This window comes from Anas acuta, chromosome 2, assembly GCF_963932015.1.
Source record: "Anas acuta chromosome 2, bAnaAcu1.1, whole genome shotgun sequence".
In the NCBI taxonomy this organism is placed as follows: domain Eukaryota; kingdom Metazoa; phylum Chordata; class Aves; order Anseriformes; family Anatidae; genus Anas; species Anas acuta.
The window spans coordinates 10,809,582-10,830,684 of NC_088980.1; the positions used below are offsets into that span (position 1 = coordinate 10,809,582).

At 37.7% G+C, this 21,103-nt stretch overlaps 1 protein-coding gene across 6 annotated transcripts in view; it reads left to right on the forward strand.

Moving 5' to 3' along the window:
• The window catches only part of ZMYND11 (zinc finger MYND-type containing 11), a 105,848-nt gene that overhangs the window by 35,543 nt on the left and 49,202 nt on the right, over positions 1-21,103 (forward strand). For 5 of the 6 annotated variants that reach the window (XM_068673467.1, XM_068673466.1, XM_068673471.1 and 2 more), the window contains one exon: positions 8,930-9,064. The exons of the other annotated variant lie outside the window; for it this stretch is intronic. In XM_068673467.1, coding sequence (XP_068529568.1) covers positions 8,949-9,064 — 116 coding nt within the window. In that variant the 5' untranslated portion in view covers positions 8,930-8,948. The remainder of the gene's footprint in view (positions 1-8,929; positions 9,065-21,103) is intronic. 6 annotated transcript variants of the gene reach the window in all.

Genomic DNA, 21,103 nt, shown 5'->3' on the forward strand with positions numbered 1-21,103 from the left:
TCCTGGTAATATACCATGAAAAATCACTTATTTATTTATGTCATCATACCTTATTCATTATACTTTACTTACTGAGGGGAAAAATGTGTTGCATCAGTTCAGCTGAAGCTCACAGAATAACCAAGCTCCTTAGCTTTTAGAACAGCAAGGAAGATGATGATCAAAAGATTGCTGTTGGAGGAAGAGCTACTCTTCTCATTTACATTTCTGAGCATTTTCTAAGATGTCTTCCACCTCTCGGTTTTAGCAGGAAAGAGTCGCAGAATCAAAGCAGCATCTATTTTATCAGCCGAAAGAAAATTCCAGCCCTCACTGTCAGCCTTCTTTGGCCATGGTTTTTCCCCTTTTATGACCAAGTGAGCATTAGAGCCTGTCAGGATGCACATAGCTGCATTAATCATCTCCGCTGGCTACAGCCAAGCGAGTGGACAGGAAGTATCTATTTACTAAGGGCTTGTCTACACGGGGAAGTAGATCCGCTCATTAAGCCTTAACTCCTTCTGTGGATTCTCCTGGAGCACCTTGCCACGTTTTAGCTCTAGGCTGCCTTGAAAAATACGAGATTTGGTAGTGGGTGTAGTTAAACTGCAGAAAGCTTGTATTAGCATGCAGTGTGGGTTCAGACACACGATCCTGCCTGCCCCCATGTGTCACCTAATCTTTTGTAACTGACCCTCTTCATGCTCGTAGTCTGTGGCAAATGGAAGGTAAGATGTGTTAGTTCAAGCCTCTTACATCAAGCCAAGGTAATTTGCTTGTGTGTCCATGCTTCCCTGCATTCACAGAGGGAGCGTCATTGATAGCGATTTGGGTGCTACTATTACTTTGATTATTCCCCAAGTAAATAAATTTGAAGAGTACTCATTATTTTTTCATCCACGATAGTGGGCAAGAATCGTGTGGGATGATAATCCACACCTCTCATGAACCATCTATTATTTGGTGATGCTGAAGTTAGTTGGGTTGAACTGCCTTTTGCATAGAAGATTTCTCTGAACAAAGATGAGTAGTCTTCTGGAGAACAGCCTCTAAGTGTGCAACATAAAGGCTGTTCATACCAGTGTATCCTCATCCTGGAAATAAGGGGCTTTGTTACTATGGCAGCTAAAGCTTATCTTCATGAGAAAGTTGCATCATTTTAACAAGAGCCATATTTTTAAAAGGAATTTATACTAGCATAAGTTTCTTTGTGGAAACTATTTAGTGTAGCTTAATTTCATTAAGCAAGCCTTAGCTAAACCGCACTAAACTGGTTTTTAATTGAAATTGCATTAATTCAAAAGTTTGCTGAGTACATTAACAGTGTATGCATTTTCAGTGGTGGTATTTTCTCATGCAAACAAAAACTTGCGTGGTTCTACTCTTGATATTAATGTTTAACTGTTAATTTTGTTACTAGTTGGAAAAAGAATAGTCAAAATAATAGCCTGTAATATTAAGCAAAGTACTGTTTATTTCAAAAGACAAATGTGGAACCAGGGCACATGAAAATTGTATTGAGACAAATACTTATCAGAAAATATGTCATAACCTATCTTATATAAGATAACATATGCTTCAGCTTCCCTGGGTACATTACCTGAGTAAAATCATTATGACGATTCAAAAAAAAAAAAAAAAAAAAAGTAAACTGAAGGAAGGTGATAACTACATTGCTAGTAAGTGAAAACTTTTTGCTTTCAGCCCCTTTGACTGCATTGCATTCTTTGGCAGTTGTGTTCTTCTCTTCTACAAACTTACGTTGCTAGATAAAGTTTTATTCAGTGAAGTCTGCCAGATGGGAACAAAGGGTCGTTTCCTCCCGGTTTTTAGGACGACATTTGCTATTGTGAGTGAAATTCCAGACTGGGGTTGGCTTGAGGGATAGCAGAATGCAGGATTACATTTTAGCCCTCTACATATATTTGTACTAGGTAGCAAACAAAACGACTTTGACAGCCTTTATTTGGGGTGTATGGCTATTATTCTTTCTCAGCAGCTGTCGTTGCTCCTTCACCTCAGGTTTTGTTATACTCTGTTTACGCTGACTTACACTTGCACTTTCTTAGAAATTCTTGTTGTGGGATGGAGGCCTCACCACTTCACAATTTTTGTTGAGTTCTCTCTAGCAGAGTGAATTAAGTAAACAAGAAAGTCCACGTTTGGTTTCAAAAGAAAGAGTTCAGCTATTTGAACACTGACAGTTCAGAATGTCTGGGCTTAAAAATTCAAGTATCCTATACCTTAGCCTCAATTAAAGACGCTATGATTTTGAAATAAAATACAATAAAAGTGAACTAAATGCAATATCATGGATTAAAATAGAGCTTACACATATGTGTAGTGAAAGTATTCTTGGGGCCTTTAATTCTGTAGTGTCCTTGGCTCTGCTTTCTGCAGTGGCTCACTGCCATCTTGGAATGCCACAAGGTAAAAAGCAAAGGCTTTCTTGTGTTCTGCATACTGAAGTTGAAAAAAATTAAATTGCAAAGAGAAAGAAGCAGAACAGTGCAGTTCTGTACTCGTGTAGTCCTGCTTTTTGTCTGTACTGCACTTTATGAAGCTATGCAAAACTTCACTCAAAAAGTTGTATAATGTCAAGGTTGCAAACTTAGCAATCAGGAAATGCAAAAGGTAGGGCTGTGCATAAGAGCACAACTATTTCACTTGCACATGAGAGATATCTAGGATAATTATGCTAATAAACATCTTTCTTGTGTGTGTGTATAGTACGTGCACTTTAATTTAACAGTGAAATGAAAAGATTTTTATGAGGAACTACACGCATTGAACATCCCAAAACCTTCCCTAGTCTCATAACTTCTAAAATGGCAGCATTACAGCATAAACTAATCTCTTACTACAAAAAAGAGCAGTGAAGAATTCAGTGATTTTCATTAATTTACAGTCTAATTTTCCATCTGCAGATAGCTTAATTAACAAAGAAATTTCTGCCTATTTCAGCCATAAGCCTTTGTTACATCTTTCAGATTCTTTAATGTCATTGAACACCTCCCTAAGTTTTTCATTGTGAGGATGTAAAAGAGCAGTCAGCAGTTAAAAGTTTACTCCAAAACTCTGGAAAGTCAGCAGAAAGGCATTTGTTGATTTTAGTGGATTGGGATTAAGTCCAGTATAAATATCTAATGATAGCAAACACTTGCTTATTCTTAAACATTTGCAAATGAATTCATATGCAAAGTACATATTTCTGATGATCTCCAGTCTTGTAAAGAGGGTCTTCTGCTACTAGGTGCCCAGCTAATCATTAGGCTATCATTGTAATTTTGTACCCTCAGAAAGGCAAGTAAATGATAAGCAAAATCTGGCATTGCCCTTGCCAAGAACTTTGTTCTCACCCCAGCAGCTACTCGCCATGCTTTCCAATCGCTAGGTTTAGAAGACAGACCTGAAGTTAAATCTTCTCTATTTTTCCCAACATACGTGACCTCCACTGCTGCTCAGTCAAAACATTTTCACATTCACATTCCATATGTTAAAATAGGGTAGTTATTACATTTGCTCTCAGTTGTCCTAGGAGAGGAAAGACTGAAGAGTTTATCCTCCCACTAAACTGGTGATGAAAGATGTGTTTTAACAGCAGTTTTAATTGTAAACTGTAAACTCACAGAGCTTCAGAGTACAATAAAGATCTGTATAAAATCTACTGACCCCCAACTCTACATCAGCTCCCAAATTTGTGATCTGGACTTTAATAGGAAACTCCTATTTAATACAAGAACAAAGAACTAAACATTTGGAACTACTTGTACCACTGATGTATATGGTTTTATACTTACTATAAAAAGTTAGCCTGTAAGAAATACTAGAGTACATCGCATTATAAAGTATATATAAATATCTAGTGAAGTCTGCGTCCAAGTTTCCTAACTGCCCAAACTCAGCCAGTCTCACAGCATGAAAGCCACAAATACCTAGAATTGAGCCTGGCTTCTTCCTTCTGTTGAGCCTGAAATCTTTTCACCATGTAGCAAGGATGAAATAATAGCAAGCCCCAGGGATGCGGTGCTGAAAGGCAGAAGCTAGCAGCTGAGCAATGGCAAGGATCAACTCCTTAAATTGTCTTTCCATTGCAATTAACTGCATACCAAATCTCAGCCAAATGGTGGCTAATAGCAGGGATGAAGTTTAACCTGTTTGACTTTGCACTGAAAGGGACGAGCGCCACAGGTAGCCTCGCTTACGGTGAAGTACAAGCAGGAGATTTAACAAGCTACTACTTGTCAGCTCTTAATTAGCAGCTCCCATCAGAGTGGCAGCACCCAACTGCAGCACCGTCTGCTTCAGTGCAAAGTCCAATTCATTAGTTTAAATTTTCAGAGGCATCGTATTTTGCTTGGGTGATGGTATTTAACAGCTAAAGCTAAAGATTTACCTATCTTTCAGTTGTTTCTGTCAGTAGGAACAGTTTCCAGATAGATATAGTACTTGATGGTATCTGCTAAATTGGACACAAACAGTGGGTCAGGAGGTTCCCTGAGCTAAAACGCTAGACATGGTGCAAGGTGATTTTTGTTTATTTTGTTTTGACTTGCAGTGCAGATTTCCATACCTACTACTTTGCTAAGATGTTTGTAGAGCATTTGATTTGGCCGAGTGCATCCCTAACAACTAGTAGCGCTGCTGTTTTGACAGTTAAGTCTGGTTTGCCTCCGCTGTAACTTTGCCACTGCAAGGCAAGGCATGCTTTGCTAGGGGCTTTGCTGAGCTTGAGAAGATAACCGATGCTGTGTGTATTCACAAGATAAAAAGCAGTTTGTTGAGCCTGCCTGTTCACCCTTCCTGGTTAGTAAGAAATGTGGGTGACATGTAGCTCTTGCCTAAAGTTGTGTAAAATAAAGTGGTATACTTCTCGAACTAGTACATTCAAGAGTAAATTAAAAGATAGTAAAACCTTACTCAAATTACACCAAGGAACAGTTGGAGAGTTGGAAACTGAGAAAAATGATTTGCTTCGGGCCCTGTTGTGAGCGTGTGATTGAAGCGTGTAAGCTGGCATGTCAGCCACACAAAACTTCCTTTATAAGGAGAATACTTCTTATATTTTCCAGGTCCCATGGATTTCTGCAAAATCTGAGACACATCCTGCTGATATAAATTCTTAGGGTTTTACCAATCTTTTAGTTTTCAACCTTTTTCCAAAAAGCTGTATCCTACTGTAAGCTGGTTAGCAGGACGTGACAGAAATGGCATGAAACAAATACATTTGTACAGACAGCTGAAAAATCATGATGGCTGGCAAATCACAATTGGAAAATTAATGTTTACCTCAGCTTTTAGTTTTTCTTTCCAAAATATTTAAATGAATGCTATAGCAAAGGAGGGGGATGAGAAACATCTTCAAGCATTTCTCTGTAAACGTGCATTTATTTTTTGTAGTTTTAAAGAACCTTTGGAGTTCAAACTTCTTGAAAACATTGCATAGATGAATCGGCCTTTTTCAGCATTTAACCTCTAAGCCATAGATTTGTATACATACTTACACGCACTGGAGTTTATCCTTGTTGCCTCACATGTGTGCACCCACTCATAAGCAAATAATCAGGGGTGATAAATATAGTTTTAAGAATCTAGTATGTCTCCCATTAAACTTCAGACTATTATTTGTATGAGGAAGTTGTGCATATTGTAGTACTGGGAGCATTTTCTATTGCTTGGAGGCAGTACTATGCAGTATTTTATTAACTATTAACTGTCTGATAAAGGTTATTTTTCAGATTTTGTAATAATATAGAAAACAGCTTAAATATATTTGCAGAAATGCAGGAAGTATACTGTTCTGGTTAGTTTTACCATGTGGGAAGAGTGACAATGCAATGAACAGGAATAAATATGCCACAGTCTTTTTATCTTTTTCTTTAATGCCAAAAGCTCTTTATATTTCTTTTATACCATGCAATCAAAAGATGAAAATAAGGTTAATAGTCTGGGCTTTTTAGAAAACAAACAAACACATACCCTGGTTTGATGTTTTTGTAAGTGTGGTGTATAAGACCCACAGTTCTTACATCCTTGTAAGAACCTCTGACATTCTACAACAATAGTGGAGTGTCAACTCTGTGCTTAACAAAAGTGCCCTTAAAGAGTAAAGCAGAGATATAAAAATGAAAAAATGTATATTATTTGAAGGTAGAATAGCTCCTAAAATTATTGTATCTTGAAAAAAATAATAAAAACAGGAACACAACAGAACATAGGTGATTGCTGTGTTCTGGCAGAAGGATGTGGTGTTCGCGTGCTCCGATAGCATAAAGTGTAATAAGGATGGGTAGGGGGGCGGTGAAGAGATACGTTCCAAAAGTGTACTCCTGATCCCAAATAAATGCTTTCTTGCACCCATCCAACTTATTCTGTAAGGGGCACTGGAGGAGCTAGAATAAAAATTGTGGGAAAATGTTCTCCTCCCTCAGCAACAGCCAGAGGGAGAGCTCAGTAGGGTCTTTTCAAGGACAGGCCTTCCTCTGCCCCTGTGGGCAGACATTTTAGGTGTAGATCTGCCACTGCACACTCTCAGAAGCCTGAAACTATATCAAATCCTTTGCTCTCCCTCTCTGTCTCCCTAGGACATTGGCTTCTTTTCCTACCCTAGGTACACAAGAAGGAGTTTGCTAGCCCCAAAGGTCAGCCCTTGCTTAGATATGGGGCTGCATGGAGGATGGGTTCCCAGCACTGCACTGGTGGCCCTCAGGCCGAGGCATCGCAGGGGTTTGTTTGAGAGAAAATCCACCTCCTTGCCCTTCTGCTCTCACATGCGTGTATGGCAGACTGCCAGAAAAAAAAAAAAAAAAAATGTTATTTTTAAAATAGTTGGGATAACAGGAACCATTTCATTTGTTACAAAATAAACTGAGAACTGGTCTGTTGTTTCACACTGTTATCAGGGTTGAGGAGGATGAGTGTTTTCCTCCTTGATCCTCACAGGGTGCTGTGTACAGTGCTCCGTGTCCAGCCTGTCTGCTGCAGTGTTGGTCACCAAGCAGATACTTAGGAGAGAGCTAGAATACAGAGAATAGTTTCATTTTTAGTCAGTTCTGCATTAAACAAGGAGTTTTATGCTTCCTTTAAGATAGTAGCGCTGTAAAGATTTTCTGTTTTATTGTTAGACTCAAACCCTCTTTGTGTATTTTATAGGTCTATTTTCCTTAAGAATTAAATTCTACAATTAATCATGTGGTTCTCTTACAAATTAAGAAGGTTTTCCAACTTGCAGTGTCCTCAAGTTCTGTAGTATGAATGCAAAAGAGCTCAAGGGGATGCAGGATCTTTTTCCTACTATTCCCAATAGAGACTTTCTCTGAATCATTCTTAGGTGATGGTATCTACTAGCTGTCATTCTTTGTTGTATTTCTGTCATATTCCTTCTTATCGTTCCCTCAAAAATGTATTCCTAGCCTTTCTCTTCTGGGAGGTCCATCCAGTTGCCCTTGCGTTAAATCCCAGGGGGAAAAGATTTCTAAAGCAGAAGTGTTGGGCTGATGAGACCACACTGTCTGTAAGAGCCCTGTGCAGTTCAGCTCTTCTCTGGTATCTCCAGGAGCCAGAGGTGCCTCACATACAATTGCAACTGGACATACGTATCACTTCACATGATCTTTTTTTGTTTGTTTGTTTTTAAAGTGAAGTACGTAATAGTGCTGTTAAATCATTGATCCTCCCTAATGATACTGTGCAGGTATAATGATACTTTCATTATACCTGTAGAGTGTGTGAGTGTTGCTAAGATAATACCAGATCATGAAGCTTGACAGTCCTCTTAGACAAGCACATACAGGTCTCATAGACTGCTAAATTGCGTTTCTGCAACCGATGAAATACTCAAACCTGTTTAATTTTTGTGAATTTGAGAGGAGGGACACTTACAATACTTAAATTCCCATCTTTAACATTGCACAGATGGTGTAATGTTTTTGCATTTTTATCTTATTTTGGGTTACTGAAGTTAATATTCTGCTAGTTACAAGTATCCGCATGCATACCACAGAGTTCATTTTGAGGACAGAGCTCTCAAATAAATTATGCATGTTGGTAGCAGTCATAAATCAGTCATTTTTTCATTCAGAAAGTGGTGGCACTGGAAGAAAGTTCTACAGTGATCAAAATGCATCGTTAAGCTTTTAAAAAGAGATTCTATTGCCTGTTGTAGAGCCGTAGGCGATTTATGGCTTATCTGTACTTATTGCCTTGAGCTTTTGGAAAATTTGTAAACAAAGCCAGATGCTCATTATGTTCCCATTCAGGGTTGGTTAGATGGTTAAATGCCATCAGAAGAACTTTGGTCATGTTGGGTTTTAGAATGTTACAGAAAATGGAATTGTTCCAAACTGTTGTTGCTTTTTTTTTTTTTTTTTAATATTTATTATCTATGAAAATATACCTTCTGCATTTTTCTGGATTTTTTTTTTTTAAATTGTTTTAGGTGATAAAAATCTGAAATTAAAAATTGGAGAACTATACCGTAAACTAAACAGTGGATGCAGCTTTTTGTCTGTGTCAGAGTGCATACTTACCCAGAATTAAATAAGTCAAAGGCCACTGGCCCTTTTTAAGGGTTTAGAACAAAGCAGGAGTTTGTGAACACCTCAGACTAGGGTGACTTATGCTTATGCTTTTTACCAAATTTTAGGGAGTAGATACGTGAACTAAGTGACTTTTCGTAGCCAATTTGATAAGCTAAGTCATTTGCTATTGGTTTGATAATTTACTGATCACCTTTTGTCTTTTGTATAGATTATGTGATATGGAAGGAATTCTGGTAAACTACTTTTTTGCTTTTTTACTACTCTTTAAGCATAAGAAAACATGATGCTGTATACAAATTGGATTGCTCTTAATAATTTTTTCCTTGTATTTATTGTAAGATGATCATGTAATCCATTTCATAATTCATGATTAACTTTTTGATGTATTTTTTTTTATTTATTGGCTGCAGCTGACCAAGTAAACAGGTCATGGCACGCTTAACGAAGAGACGACAGGCAGATACAAAGGCTATCCAGCATCTTTGGGCAGCTATAGAAATAATCCGGAACCAGAAGCAAATTGCTAACATTGACCGTATTACAAAGTAAGTGATCTATTCAAAAAAAATCTTAACGAGGGGAAAGTTTGATGAATATATTAGAAGTCCTAAGAAACAGACATTAAACATTATGAGAGACTGTGAAAAAGGTACAGGAACTGCTGAGTTACTAATTATAACAGAGTACCTAAAGATCCCAAAGTGAGATTTAATCTATTGAGATGAGATTTTGTTTTGTATAAGTTTGTAGGAAATATGCAATCTTTATAGTACTTGAACTGAATTTATTGCATTAGAGTTACTTGCTAGCTTGGCCAAAAGAGAAGAGGTCTGTGTTAGGACCAATACTGTTTAATATCTTTATCAACAACATAGACAATGGGATCAAGTGCACCCTCAGCAGATTTGCAGGTAACACTAAGCTGAGTGGTGCACTTGATACAACAGAAGTAAGGGATGCTACCCAAAGGGATCTGGACAAGTTCGAAAAGTGGGTCCACGTGAACCTAATGAGGTACAACAATCTAAGTGCAAGGTGCTGCACCTGGGTCGGGACAATCTCAGATATGAGTTACACACTGGGAGAAGAACTTCTTGAGAGCAGTGGAGAACTCCTTTCTGGAAAACAAAGATAAATAGGAAGTCAAACTGCTTGGTTGCACAAGCCATATTTGTTGAGATGGGCATAGGATGCTATTAAAGAAGACATGGGTGTATTATATCTATAGTTAATACTATTGTTAATATTAAAGTATTCTTCATGATGTAGTAGGTGCTATATATACAGAGAAATATTTATTGTTTATTCTGTTGAGCTTGCAATGTTCAAAAAGGTCTAACATATTAAAATAGCTTTTTGAATAACTTGTACTAGCCACTGTAATAAAAGCTGAAGGTTTTGTGCCTCTCTGCTTTGTCTGCATTTCCAGGCCAACATGCACATCACATTTGTCCAAGTAATCAATATGAATAATTTAAAAGAACAAAACTAACCAGTTGGCAGCACTTCAGTTGCTAGAACCAATGTGAACTGATAGTGAGGGCAGAGACCACCAAAGGGGAGAGATATAAACAGTGCAGGTGACTAATGAAGTGAAAATCAGTATAATATGGTCTGTTGACACAGTTTGGAATCTGTGGGGTGGAAGTGACAGGCAAAACTGGCTTAATAAGTAGAAATGGAACAGTTTAGGTTGTCCAAACATAGCAAATAATAAACAGGAAAAAAGAAAAAGATGATGTACCAGGTGAATTAGTATGTACTTGGCTCTTACAACAAAAATAAATGCACCATTAAACCAAAAAGCACCTTACTAGAGAATTCCAAGCAGGCTTAAGAGGGAGATTAGATTTTAAGAAATTTCATTTTTGAGCTTGCACTTGAGCTTCTGAATGCTGTAAAACGTTATGTGTATTAGCATCATGTCTACAAGGAGATAAGTAGGTAAACTAATGCTATACACTTCCCATTTTAACGTTTCAAATGACTTGCTCCAGGCCATATATTAGCTGAGTTTGGTAGCTGTTTATATTTTTTTCTATGTAATAAAGAGAGACAGGCACGTCTGGCAGGGGATTCATCCCACTCTTATAAAAGATGCCTATTTTAAGATGGTACAAGTAACATTTAGCTGGGTGAAGTTAGGGAAGAGAAATCCTATCATTACAAACAAGGTTGAGAAAACAAGTAATTAAAAACTAGAAAAAGGGGTACTGCTCTTAGTAACTGAAGGTTAGGTTGGTGTTTTTTTAAACAGTCTTGATCCAGATTGTATGACTCATCTGTAATCAGAAGAAAAATACCTTAAATGACTAAACAGAGATGCAAGCAGCCATAGTACTTTGAGAAAGATGAATATTATAGAAGTTTGGAAGATCATTAAAAAGTTTGGAGTTGTTTGTTGTCTCTCTGGTGCAAGGTGTTAACAGTAAAGAGTTATCTAAAATGTGCTAGGACACTGTAAATGCTTTACATGCTCATCAGTGACAGAAGGTATCTAGTTTTGATTATACGATATTTTTAAGGAGATAACATTTGACAAGGAAGGAAAAGACAAAGGTCTCTGAGTTGCTTTCCACTTCTAGTTATTAATGGAGAAACACAGATGACTTAGAAAATGAGAATGCATATTACATAATATTCAAAATAAAGTTCTGAAATTAGTGGGGTATCAGAATATCTCTTCTGATGAGAACTGAAAAACTGATGTATTCTTTCAGGCTCAAGGATCATTTGGTCAAGTAAAATTGCCATTCCTTCTAAGATAAATCAGTGTCTTTTTTATTTTATTTTGGTTTGGTTTGGTTTTGATTACATATTTAAGGTAAGTGACAGTCATCCTACCATATCATATAGCAGTTTATAAGTTGAACAGATGATTCATAATTTAATTTTGTTGTTTGCTTGTGGTTTGGGGTTTTTTATTTGTTGCTGGAGACAGGTTGTCCTGTATGTTTTGTGACTTGTTAGTCCAAACACCATTGGAGCATGATCTATGTTGATGTCTTCTTCATCATATCATTCGCTACTTTTAGGCATATCTATTAATTATCTTTTCTTCTAACTGGAAACTCCATATGGTTCTCTCTCTCTTCCTCATTTTCACAGTTTATTTCATTTAATTCTTGCTTCTTCTGGCCTCCTGGTGCTGAATAGAAGTATGCCACTGTATGTATTAGACTGCATTTACTTCTTATGATCAGGAAGGAAATGCTGGTAGAGTAAAAAGAATATTCATAGTTTATAGATAATGAACTGTTTCAACTCAGTATTAAAAAAAAAAAAAAAAAAAAAGATGAATTTATGTAACACATTAAAATAATGTAAAATGTAACCTGTGTACTTTATATAATAATTAAAAAATACCTGGGGTAAAGAAAGACTTCCCTAAGATACTGGTAATGGGAAGTAGGCAAGAAAAATCTATAGAACTAGACACTCGTTTTCTGTAGAGAACATAAGAGTAGGAGGATGGTGTAGGAGGAGCCAAGAGCACTAGAAGGTACTTCTGATATTGTCAGAAAAACCTATAAGGAAAGAGGCCCTTTAATTAAAAGTCAACTAAATCAAGTACGCTTTGCTATTTAAATTGATGAGGGGGAAAAGCAAGAATAGAAAAATGCATGATTAGTAGCTGATTGAAAACTGTCTTACATTGAGGAAAGAGTTTTCACTTGGAAAATTTCAAAATACAAGTTAGAGCCTTTAAGCAATTCATTATTAAGCTTATTGAACTGTTGGTGATTATTTTGGAAAGTTCACTGCATACAGAGCAGTATTTAGAAACAGAAAAGTATCTGTTTTTGAAGGAATTAAAAATATATGTGGAAAAATGGCAAGAATATGACATTAATAAGTGGAGTATTATATAAATACTTAAAGGATTGTTAGGGAAGAGACCATATTGCACAGACCTGATGTCTCCAAAACAATCACCAAATCATTATATGAAAGGAATTCTACAGTTTTAGTGATTTTACTTGGGAAGTTACATCCCATTGGTAGGAGATAAGTGTTCTGCTGTAGCTTGAAAAATAAGCGAAGGACTGAAAATCAATGCTAACAAGCAATAAGTGCAGCAAATGTAAAGGAATTAGTATAAAAATTGCAAACTGCCTTATGAGAAGAACTTTATTAATATATTTTTATTTAATTTCTTCTGTTGGTACAAAGGCTCCAGTGTGTTCAGTGCATTTTTATGTAAGAGTAAAGCTCATCTGAAGGCATGATAATGTTTGTGCCAATACGCAAAATAAATATTCTGACCCAGCTTATATTGTCATAGTTTATTTGGAGTTGTTCAATTATAATCATCTAAAAATCTAACTACAAGAAATATCTGACGTTTCTAAACTACCAAATTACTTGCTAACAAAATGGTATTTCTAAAATGTATTTATCAAATGTGATTATTTTTCTGTCTAGGCCTGGTGTTGCAATAATTTAACCTTAATATGACTATTATTTAGATGAGTATTATTGGGATTAGTTATGCTGTAAACACTAGCAGAGAAATGGCTTCCCATATCTTACAAATTCTCTGTCAAGAGCGCAGCTTGACAAATTGTTCATCCTAAAAGTGTGTTAAAAATGATAATTATGCTTTGACTTTCTCAGTTTTTTCCTCATTATCTTCCATCTGTTTTGGATTTGGGGTAACCTCAAAAATTGATTCTATGGAATAAAATGCATTAAAATACACTGGAAAAAAAAGCATGCATATTTAAATGAGTAGGATAAATTATTGACAGTCAGTTGCATAGCAGATTGGTAAGTATTTCTGTACAGACACGTTTTTAAAGTTCTCTTTCTTTGGCTACTCTAGGCTTCCAGTTTCTTTTAAAGTATTTTCTTTACTGTGAGGGTGACAGAGCACTGGCACAGGTTGCCCAGAGAGGTTGTGGAGTCTCCTGTTCTGGAGATATCCAAAAGCTGCCTGGATGCCATCCTGTGGAACGTGCTCTGGGTGACCCTGCTTTGCAGGGGGGTTGGGTCATCTGATCTCCATAGGTCCCTTCCAACCTCAGCTATTCTGTGCTTCTGTTATAATTTCCTTACAGGCAATCGGACTCCTAAGATTTAATTAACTATTAATTCCTTTTTTGCCCTGTTTCTCTCAAGGTATTGGGTTTCCTCGGTAGCAATTTATGAACATATTGTGATCTTTATGATTAGTTTGGAGTTCATTATCTCTTAAGGTAATGTAATTAAAATACCCAGTTGACAAGTATGACAAATAGGAGTTTGCCACTGTAAACAAAGAATCCTTCTGGTTTCTAAACCATTTCATGGCTTCTTCACTAATGCGAAGAACCAAAATGTAAATCTTTTCATCCATACTTCCTTATATTTTTTCTCTCTCCCTGTGATGTGATACATGATTTATTTAGTTCATTGGCTTCTGTCCCTCTCTCTTGTAAAGGCTCTTTCTGTCCTGTCTTTGTGGACTGTGACAGGGAATGCCCTGGCACCATCTGGAGCAGATATGATGTGACCACGCTGCGTTGCCTTTGGCTCATGGAGTGTTTCTTTGGCTGTGACATATTCTTTGTTTGTTTTATATGTGTGTGTGGTTCTTCAGTTCTAAGCCCCAAAAATAACACAGCCCACAGCAACGCTATTCTTGAAGCTGGAGGCTTGTGTAGCTTGCCATCGGACATGGCATGAAGGCAACTGAGGACACATAGCATGCTGGAATGGCGTTGGAGTGCCCTGGGCAGGAGGAGTCAGTCTTGGCGTGGTTTACGTCCATGTTCTCTGTCTGGAGCAAACTAACCTCGTGGCCATGCTTTGCCTTCTTCCCAGAGGGAACAAGTTGGCTTTCTCCAGAATGGAGCCTGAGAATGGTTTACTTTGGGAATGAGACAGAGTGACCATAGTCCCCTGGGTAGAGGTATCCCAACTTTTTGGGAGGATAAAGCTGATGGAAAGAATATTAGCTAGGATAATGTTGATATGCTGTAATTGAAGAATTTGTATTGTTTTAAACTAAAGTTTAAAGTTTTTTTGATGAAACTCAGTTCCACCAGTCAGCTGTTTCACAACATTTGTGATAGAAAAATGTATTTTTCACAAACAGGTACACAGGCTCTCAACTGTTTTAATTGGCATTCAAATGGGATGGTCCAGTACCAGGTCCTTGAATGGACATAAATCATTTTTGCATATTTATGCTGTGGACTCATTTTTATTACATTCTAATTTGACATAAGTGCAGCTAAGTCAGGTCATCTAAGAGAACTGAGCAGATTCTAAGCCTACAGAGAGCAGTCTCCGTGAGTCCCTTGTTAGCTTTGTGCTGACTGACATTAATCAGCAGTGATGGGATAGCATCCCAGAAAAGAATTACTCGGTATGAAAGATTACTTTAAAATGATGAGTTTTTTCTGGTCCCAAAGTTGAGGTGGAGTCACTAGCAGATTGAGTATGTGACCCCCTTGGTTTGACATTTAGTCCTATGAGGAGGATTTCTTCTCCAAATATCACTCTATGAAATTTCTCTACTCAATCCCTGAGGATATTTAAAGTTAAGGGCCTCTCCCATCCATAAATCTGTTTCTGTTGCCTTAATTCTCCTGCTGTTCTCTTTCTAGGCTGTCTGCTTTAACAGAAATCAATTTCTAGAAGCACTGATTAGAGCAAAGATGAGAATGAGCAATTTGAACAGGTAGAGAATAATCATAAGAGAGTATAAATAAGAAAATGAGCAATTTGAACAGGTAGAGAATAATCATAAGAGAGTATAAATAAGAATATGTAATGCAATGGCAAGAAAAAAATTGTAAAATCAAGATACTTACAGTATTGCTTATTTGAAGCTCAGAAAGTTGTTAGAAAAACTTGTCACTATTTATAGTACATCTGATGAGAATTTAAATCTCCCTAGTATTTTGCATGTTGCAACTAAATAGTCATGCATAAACAAAAATAGTAAGCCATAAGAACGATTAGGAGAGCAGATTACTCTGGATTTAGAACTAGATAATCCTGTTTTTTTAACTTTACATGAGCAAAATTATTGTAGCACCTGATATTTTTGACTGAAATGGAAACTTAGATACGTTTTTCTGCTCTGGTGGTTTCTTATCCTTTGTCAAGTCATTCCTCTAAATGTATCTGCCTTTTTGTTACTGAAGAGCAGGCTTATCTGAAAACAATGGTTCGAAATAAAGCATCCTCCTGTTAGCCATAAAAATGCAGCGGCTGCTTGAGTTCACTTCTAATCAGTGTTACTGGCTCCTTTACCACGTTTTTACATTATCCCAATATATATTTTAAAAGCGACCACGTGGAGCAAGTAGCATTATTAAGAGCAACTCTTCAGAATCCAGTATGTGTTAATCAAACCATGGCCAGTTGTACTGTGGTGGAACAGGTGAATGCTGAAGGAGATGCTCAGGAAGCTCACATTTTACCAGGTGAGAAAGGAGAAGGAAGAACAGTGAGCGAAGTTTTTTCCATGCCCTGCAGTGTAATAGCAATTTCTGATTTTGTGAGGGTAAGCAGAAGTGTGGAGTCCGACACTAAGCAGCGTGATGCTGCTTCCTCAGCAGGCCACAAAGCTACTTCTAGTGACTGCGTGTCTCTTGAGTATTCACCTCAGAGAAAAGCGAATTCAGTTTGTATTGGGTTGGCTTAATTATCACAGAATCACGGAATTTCTAGGTTGGAAGAGACCTCAAGATCATCGAGTCCAACCTGTGACCTAACACTAACAGTCCCCACTAAACCATATCCCTAAGCTCTACATCTAAACGTCTTTTGAAGACTTCCAGGGATGGTGACTCCACCACCTCCCTGGGCAGCCTGTTCCAGTGCCGCACAACCCTTTCAGTAACGAAGTTCTTCCTAACATCCAGCCTAAAACTCCCCTGGCGCAACTTAAGCCCATTCCCCCTCGTCCTGTCACCAGGCACGTGGGAGAACAGGCCAACCCCCACCTCGCTACAGCCTCCTTTAAGGTATGTGTAGAGAGCGATAAGGTCGCCCCTGAGCCTCCTCTTCTCCAGGCTGAACAAGCCCAGCTCCTTCAGCCACTCCTCGTAGGACTTGTTCTCCAGGCCCCTCACCAGCTTCGTCGCCCTTCTCTGGACCCGCTCAAGCACCTCGATGTCCTTCTTGTAGTGAGGGGCCCAAAACTGAACACAGTACTCGAGGTGTGGCCTCACCAGAGCCGAGTACAGGGGGACGATCACCTCCCTAGCCCTGCTGGCCACACCGTTTCTTATGCAAGCCAGGATGCTGTTGGCCTTTTTGGCCACCAAAATTTGGCCACCAAAATTTGGCCACCATATTATACATATGTTCATTACAGAAAACAAACACGGAAACACATCACCAGGCAATGTTAGTGTGGAAAACTCAGTTTTAAATACTACTTCATGTGCTTTCAGTTACAGTCAAAGACAAGTTACTTCTTTCTGTCTGATTCTACTAAGTCAATCTCCGTTATTCCATATCTTTTGCTGTCCTCTCTCTTTTACTCTAATAAACTTCTTTGCTTCCTTGTTTTAGCCAGAAAACAATGGGTTTGTTTTGTTTTGTTTTTCTGTTTTCATAACACTTCTTACATTAAACCAAGATAATACACCAAGTCTGGAGTTTTAAAGCTTGTAAATCCTTAGTCATAGATCATCCTAGAAAAAACAGGTATGTCCTCTTTTGAACAGGTTGCTCAAAAATCATTGTGTTTATAAAACAAACAAAAAAAAAGCAGTCTAAAATGAGTCATTTGACTACTTAATTAAAAAAAAAAACTGTCAGTAAAACTGCTGGTTTGGTCATATGTAAAATCTCTGCATTATGTGTGCTGGAATGTTCACAATGGGAGATTTTCATTATATTTCACCCTTGTTACCTGTAGATAGCTACAGTGGTAATAAAGCTTTTATCTATTTGATAATATTGGTTTAGTCTTAATTTTGCTTATGAGTTAATTATAATTTTCTATGTTGGATGGTATGTATCTTGAATATTGCTGGTAGTAATAGTCCAGTTTAAGATCTGCTTGTAGACATTTTTGACTAAGGAGGGTGGAAGCAGAGATGACAGGAAAAAATTGTAAACTTGTCTTGGAAAAAGGCTGTGAAGAACATAGCTACATTTGTTCTGTGTAGTAGGAGAATTAAAGATGCTAAATTAGGAGCTTTGGTTAAAATACCATCTTGAGTTTATAATACATATTAATAATTACTGTTCCCATCAAGCTCTTCCCTCAATAGACACCATTTCTTGAATTTGTGATTTTATGTTAATTCCATTAGTTAAGGTGCTTAAATAAAGACATTAAAAAAATGACTGACCCAATGAAGTAGATGGTAGTAGGATAGTGTTTTTTTTTATTTCAAAGGTCAGTGTTTTTCACTGGGTCAGTAGGTGAAGTCATCTCTGGTCTGAGCATAAATAAAATGATTCGTTTTAACAGCTCAATCGTATGGTTATTAACAACAATGTCTGATGCTTGCCAATGAGTGCAAACTCATTTAAACTTTCTTTACTGTGCATGTGGCAGTGAAAATTGTAATATTCAATGTTTAACAGTTTTCCTGGATAGTACATGCAAACTATTAATTCCAGTGTAACTATTCAGAAGGAAAGTGGTGGAAGTATTTCTGACTTGAAAATCGCCATCTCCGTTTTCATTTAGACACAATGTTTGAAGTACTCCATGCTTCTGTTAGTATTCCTGTTGAAGTTGTGCAAGTTTACACAGAAGAATACTTAACAGACTACCTTAATTTCTAATTACTAAAAGCAAACCAATTTCCTTTTTATGCCACAAGCAGGATTGATTTTTGCTTGAATCATAACATCTTTATAATATTTAAAAGGGAAATTTTAGTTTTTTGTTTTGTTTTGTTTTGTTTTGCTGTAAATAAATGTGGTTTTCTATTAGAACTGAAAGATAAAAATGAGTGCGATATGGCTATTTAACAGGTTGTTATCTGGTCTAAAGTGCTCATCAAGGCTTTCTCTGTAATCAGTGGGGAGAGAGTGATCTCCAGAGCACTCCTCATACCATCTATTTTAGGCTGCAGTTTCATATTTCCATTCATACAAACAATATCATCACCAAAAGCAGCAGGCCTGCCCTGATGGCTTTTCCAGCTGTTGTGCTGTTCCCTAGCTGGTAATTATGTGAACATTTGTGTGACAGTGTGATGTGTTTGAAACTCAGATAAGAATGGAAATTAAATTAGATAGAAAACTCTGAAAAACTGAATCACGAAAGCACTGGAATGTATATTTTTTAAGCGTGTTTTGAACTGAGACGCACAATATGAGCTGACTAAATATTTAATCTGCGAGGTATCAGCCAGGATGTTATATTCTGAGTCATGTATTATTTGTTTGTCTCTGCAGTGCTTCCCCAGGAAAATGCTGGCTGGCGCTGTGACCGCGTGTACACAAGCAGTTGTACATATTTACGCAACGCCACGACTGGTTGCTGCTCCTCCTCCTTGCTGGTGGCGCTCGGTGCGCACGTGTGTACGCTACCAGCATATCCCATATAAGCAGTTTTTTGGGTTGGAAAAGGTGGAGCAGAGCCCTTTTTTAAAATAATTTCCTCCTTAAGAAGGTGGTAGTAGTTTTGAAAGGGAGATTGTTCCTTTTTTGATAAGGATTGAGTAGCTCAGTACCTTAATTACTTGCTTTCCATGGTCACGTTGGTGGGTTACACAATCTTAAATTGTATGAGAGAGAATTTAAATTACTGAAACAAGGAATTACTTGAATTGAAATTACAATGTTTTTGACAGAAATGACCCAGGTGATTAACGTCATAGGAAACTGCATGGTGCCTGGGGTATCTGAAAGCATGCACAAACAAGATTACTCTTTAGCTTTGTTGCAGCAGGAGCAGAAACATCAGGCAGATCTGAGTTTCCTGAACTGCAGTGCTTCATTGGATCACTATCAAGTTTATGCATTCTATTTTTATTTTTTTAAATTGTACAAAATCAGAGTCTGTATTCATGCAAATGCTATATTTCTAAAATATGACAGAGAGATGAAACAACATTTAAAAACCCACATCCTACTTGGCTAGTGTATGTGCCTTCAAGGTGAGTGTTGCAGACACCGATGTCAGAAGGAAAAGAAAATTCATAATTTCTGTATAGTTCAGTTTCTCTGTGTCTCCCATTTGGATTTTTGGACTGTACAAAATGCAGATAATCTAAGCGGTGTTTCCTTGCACTGGCACCAGCTCTGTCAATGGCCGTGTGGCCCATGCAGGGTGCTAGTGCTGTGTGGGGTGCCGTGGAAATCAAACGCAGCCTGCTGCTATACCTGTGAGTCTCTTTGTGGAGTGGAAGTACAGAAGAATAATGTTATGTTTTGGTCGTATTTAGCTTAGTGAATTTAATCCATAATCAAAATATCCATAACTGTAAACATACCAAAAGGTAGCTTAGGAGAAAAAATAAAAATAAAAATAAATGTGCTGCTACATTCCCAATGTAAGCAGTTTTGCTTTTCTCTACATCTATATTGTCTTCAGCTCTCGGACCAACTCTCAGTTTCTGGCAAGGAGGGAACATCTATTTCAGATATATTATTTTGAAACACAAATACCTATAATGCTTAGCCTGTGTGTTGTGAAAGCTGATTTATAACAAACACAGCACTCCGTCTGGGTGTAGCAGGCAGCCTACGCTTTGGAGCTGAGAACTTGAGATACACAACAGTGAGCACAGATCTTCACCTGGCTCTCCACTCAGATAGCTGGTTGGATTCCTGAGATTGGGGCTTCAGCATTTTAAGTTCTTATGCTGTGTAGCTATATTTGCTAAAAGTCACAGCCATCTCCTCCATTTTTACTTTCAGTATGATCAAGTGACCTATTCTTTCAAATTATAAAAAGTCTGAAAAAATGTGCGTGAACCCTCTGTAAAACTGCTGTCATGCTCTGAATCTAAAGCAAAATGCATCAGCAGAAGTAGGAACACAGTATAAAACTCAGAAAGGATTTTTGACTCTTTCCTTTCATTTTATGTGTTATTCCTTAAGCTCTGTCCCCATATCTAGAACATCTTTATATGCCTGTAGGTAACCCATAGTATTAATGGCAGTCTTTCTGTTGAGTTTAATGGGATCTGCTGTATTTTATCAGATCTCAGTTGGGAGATAAGATTTCCATGTAGGACAGCCCAAGACCTCTGTTTTTTTCCTGGACGAGTTGCTTGGCTGATGGGGAGCTGCTGCCAGCAGCCTGCTACTTGCCTTCATACAGCAGAGGGTGGAGGCACCCACCATCAAGATAATTGATCAGACCAAGATTACAGTGTTTGCCACTAAAATTAGCATCTACCTACACTTGTCACGCTGTGTTATTTTACGTAAGGCAGCTGTTTCCTATATGTATTTCACTTTGGCCTTTTACAGAGATGCTTGCGTTTTTCCAGTACTCGCCTTTTGATGAGTTCAGATGGCTGAAAATACAATTCTTTATGAGTCCATTCAACTGAGGTTTTTTTAAATACCTTGTCAGCTTTCTTTGTTTTTTTGGACCGCAGCGCAGGGGCACCCACGTAAACCAGTTGCTGCATCTCAGGAGCCAACAGCTGCCTTCAGGAGGTCTC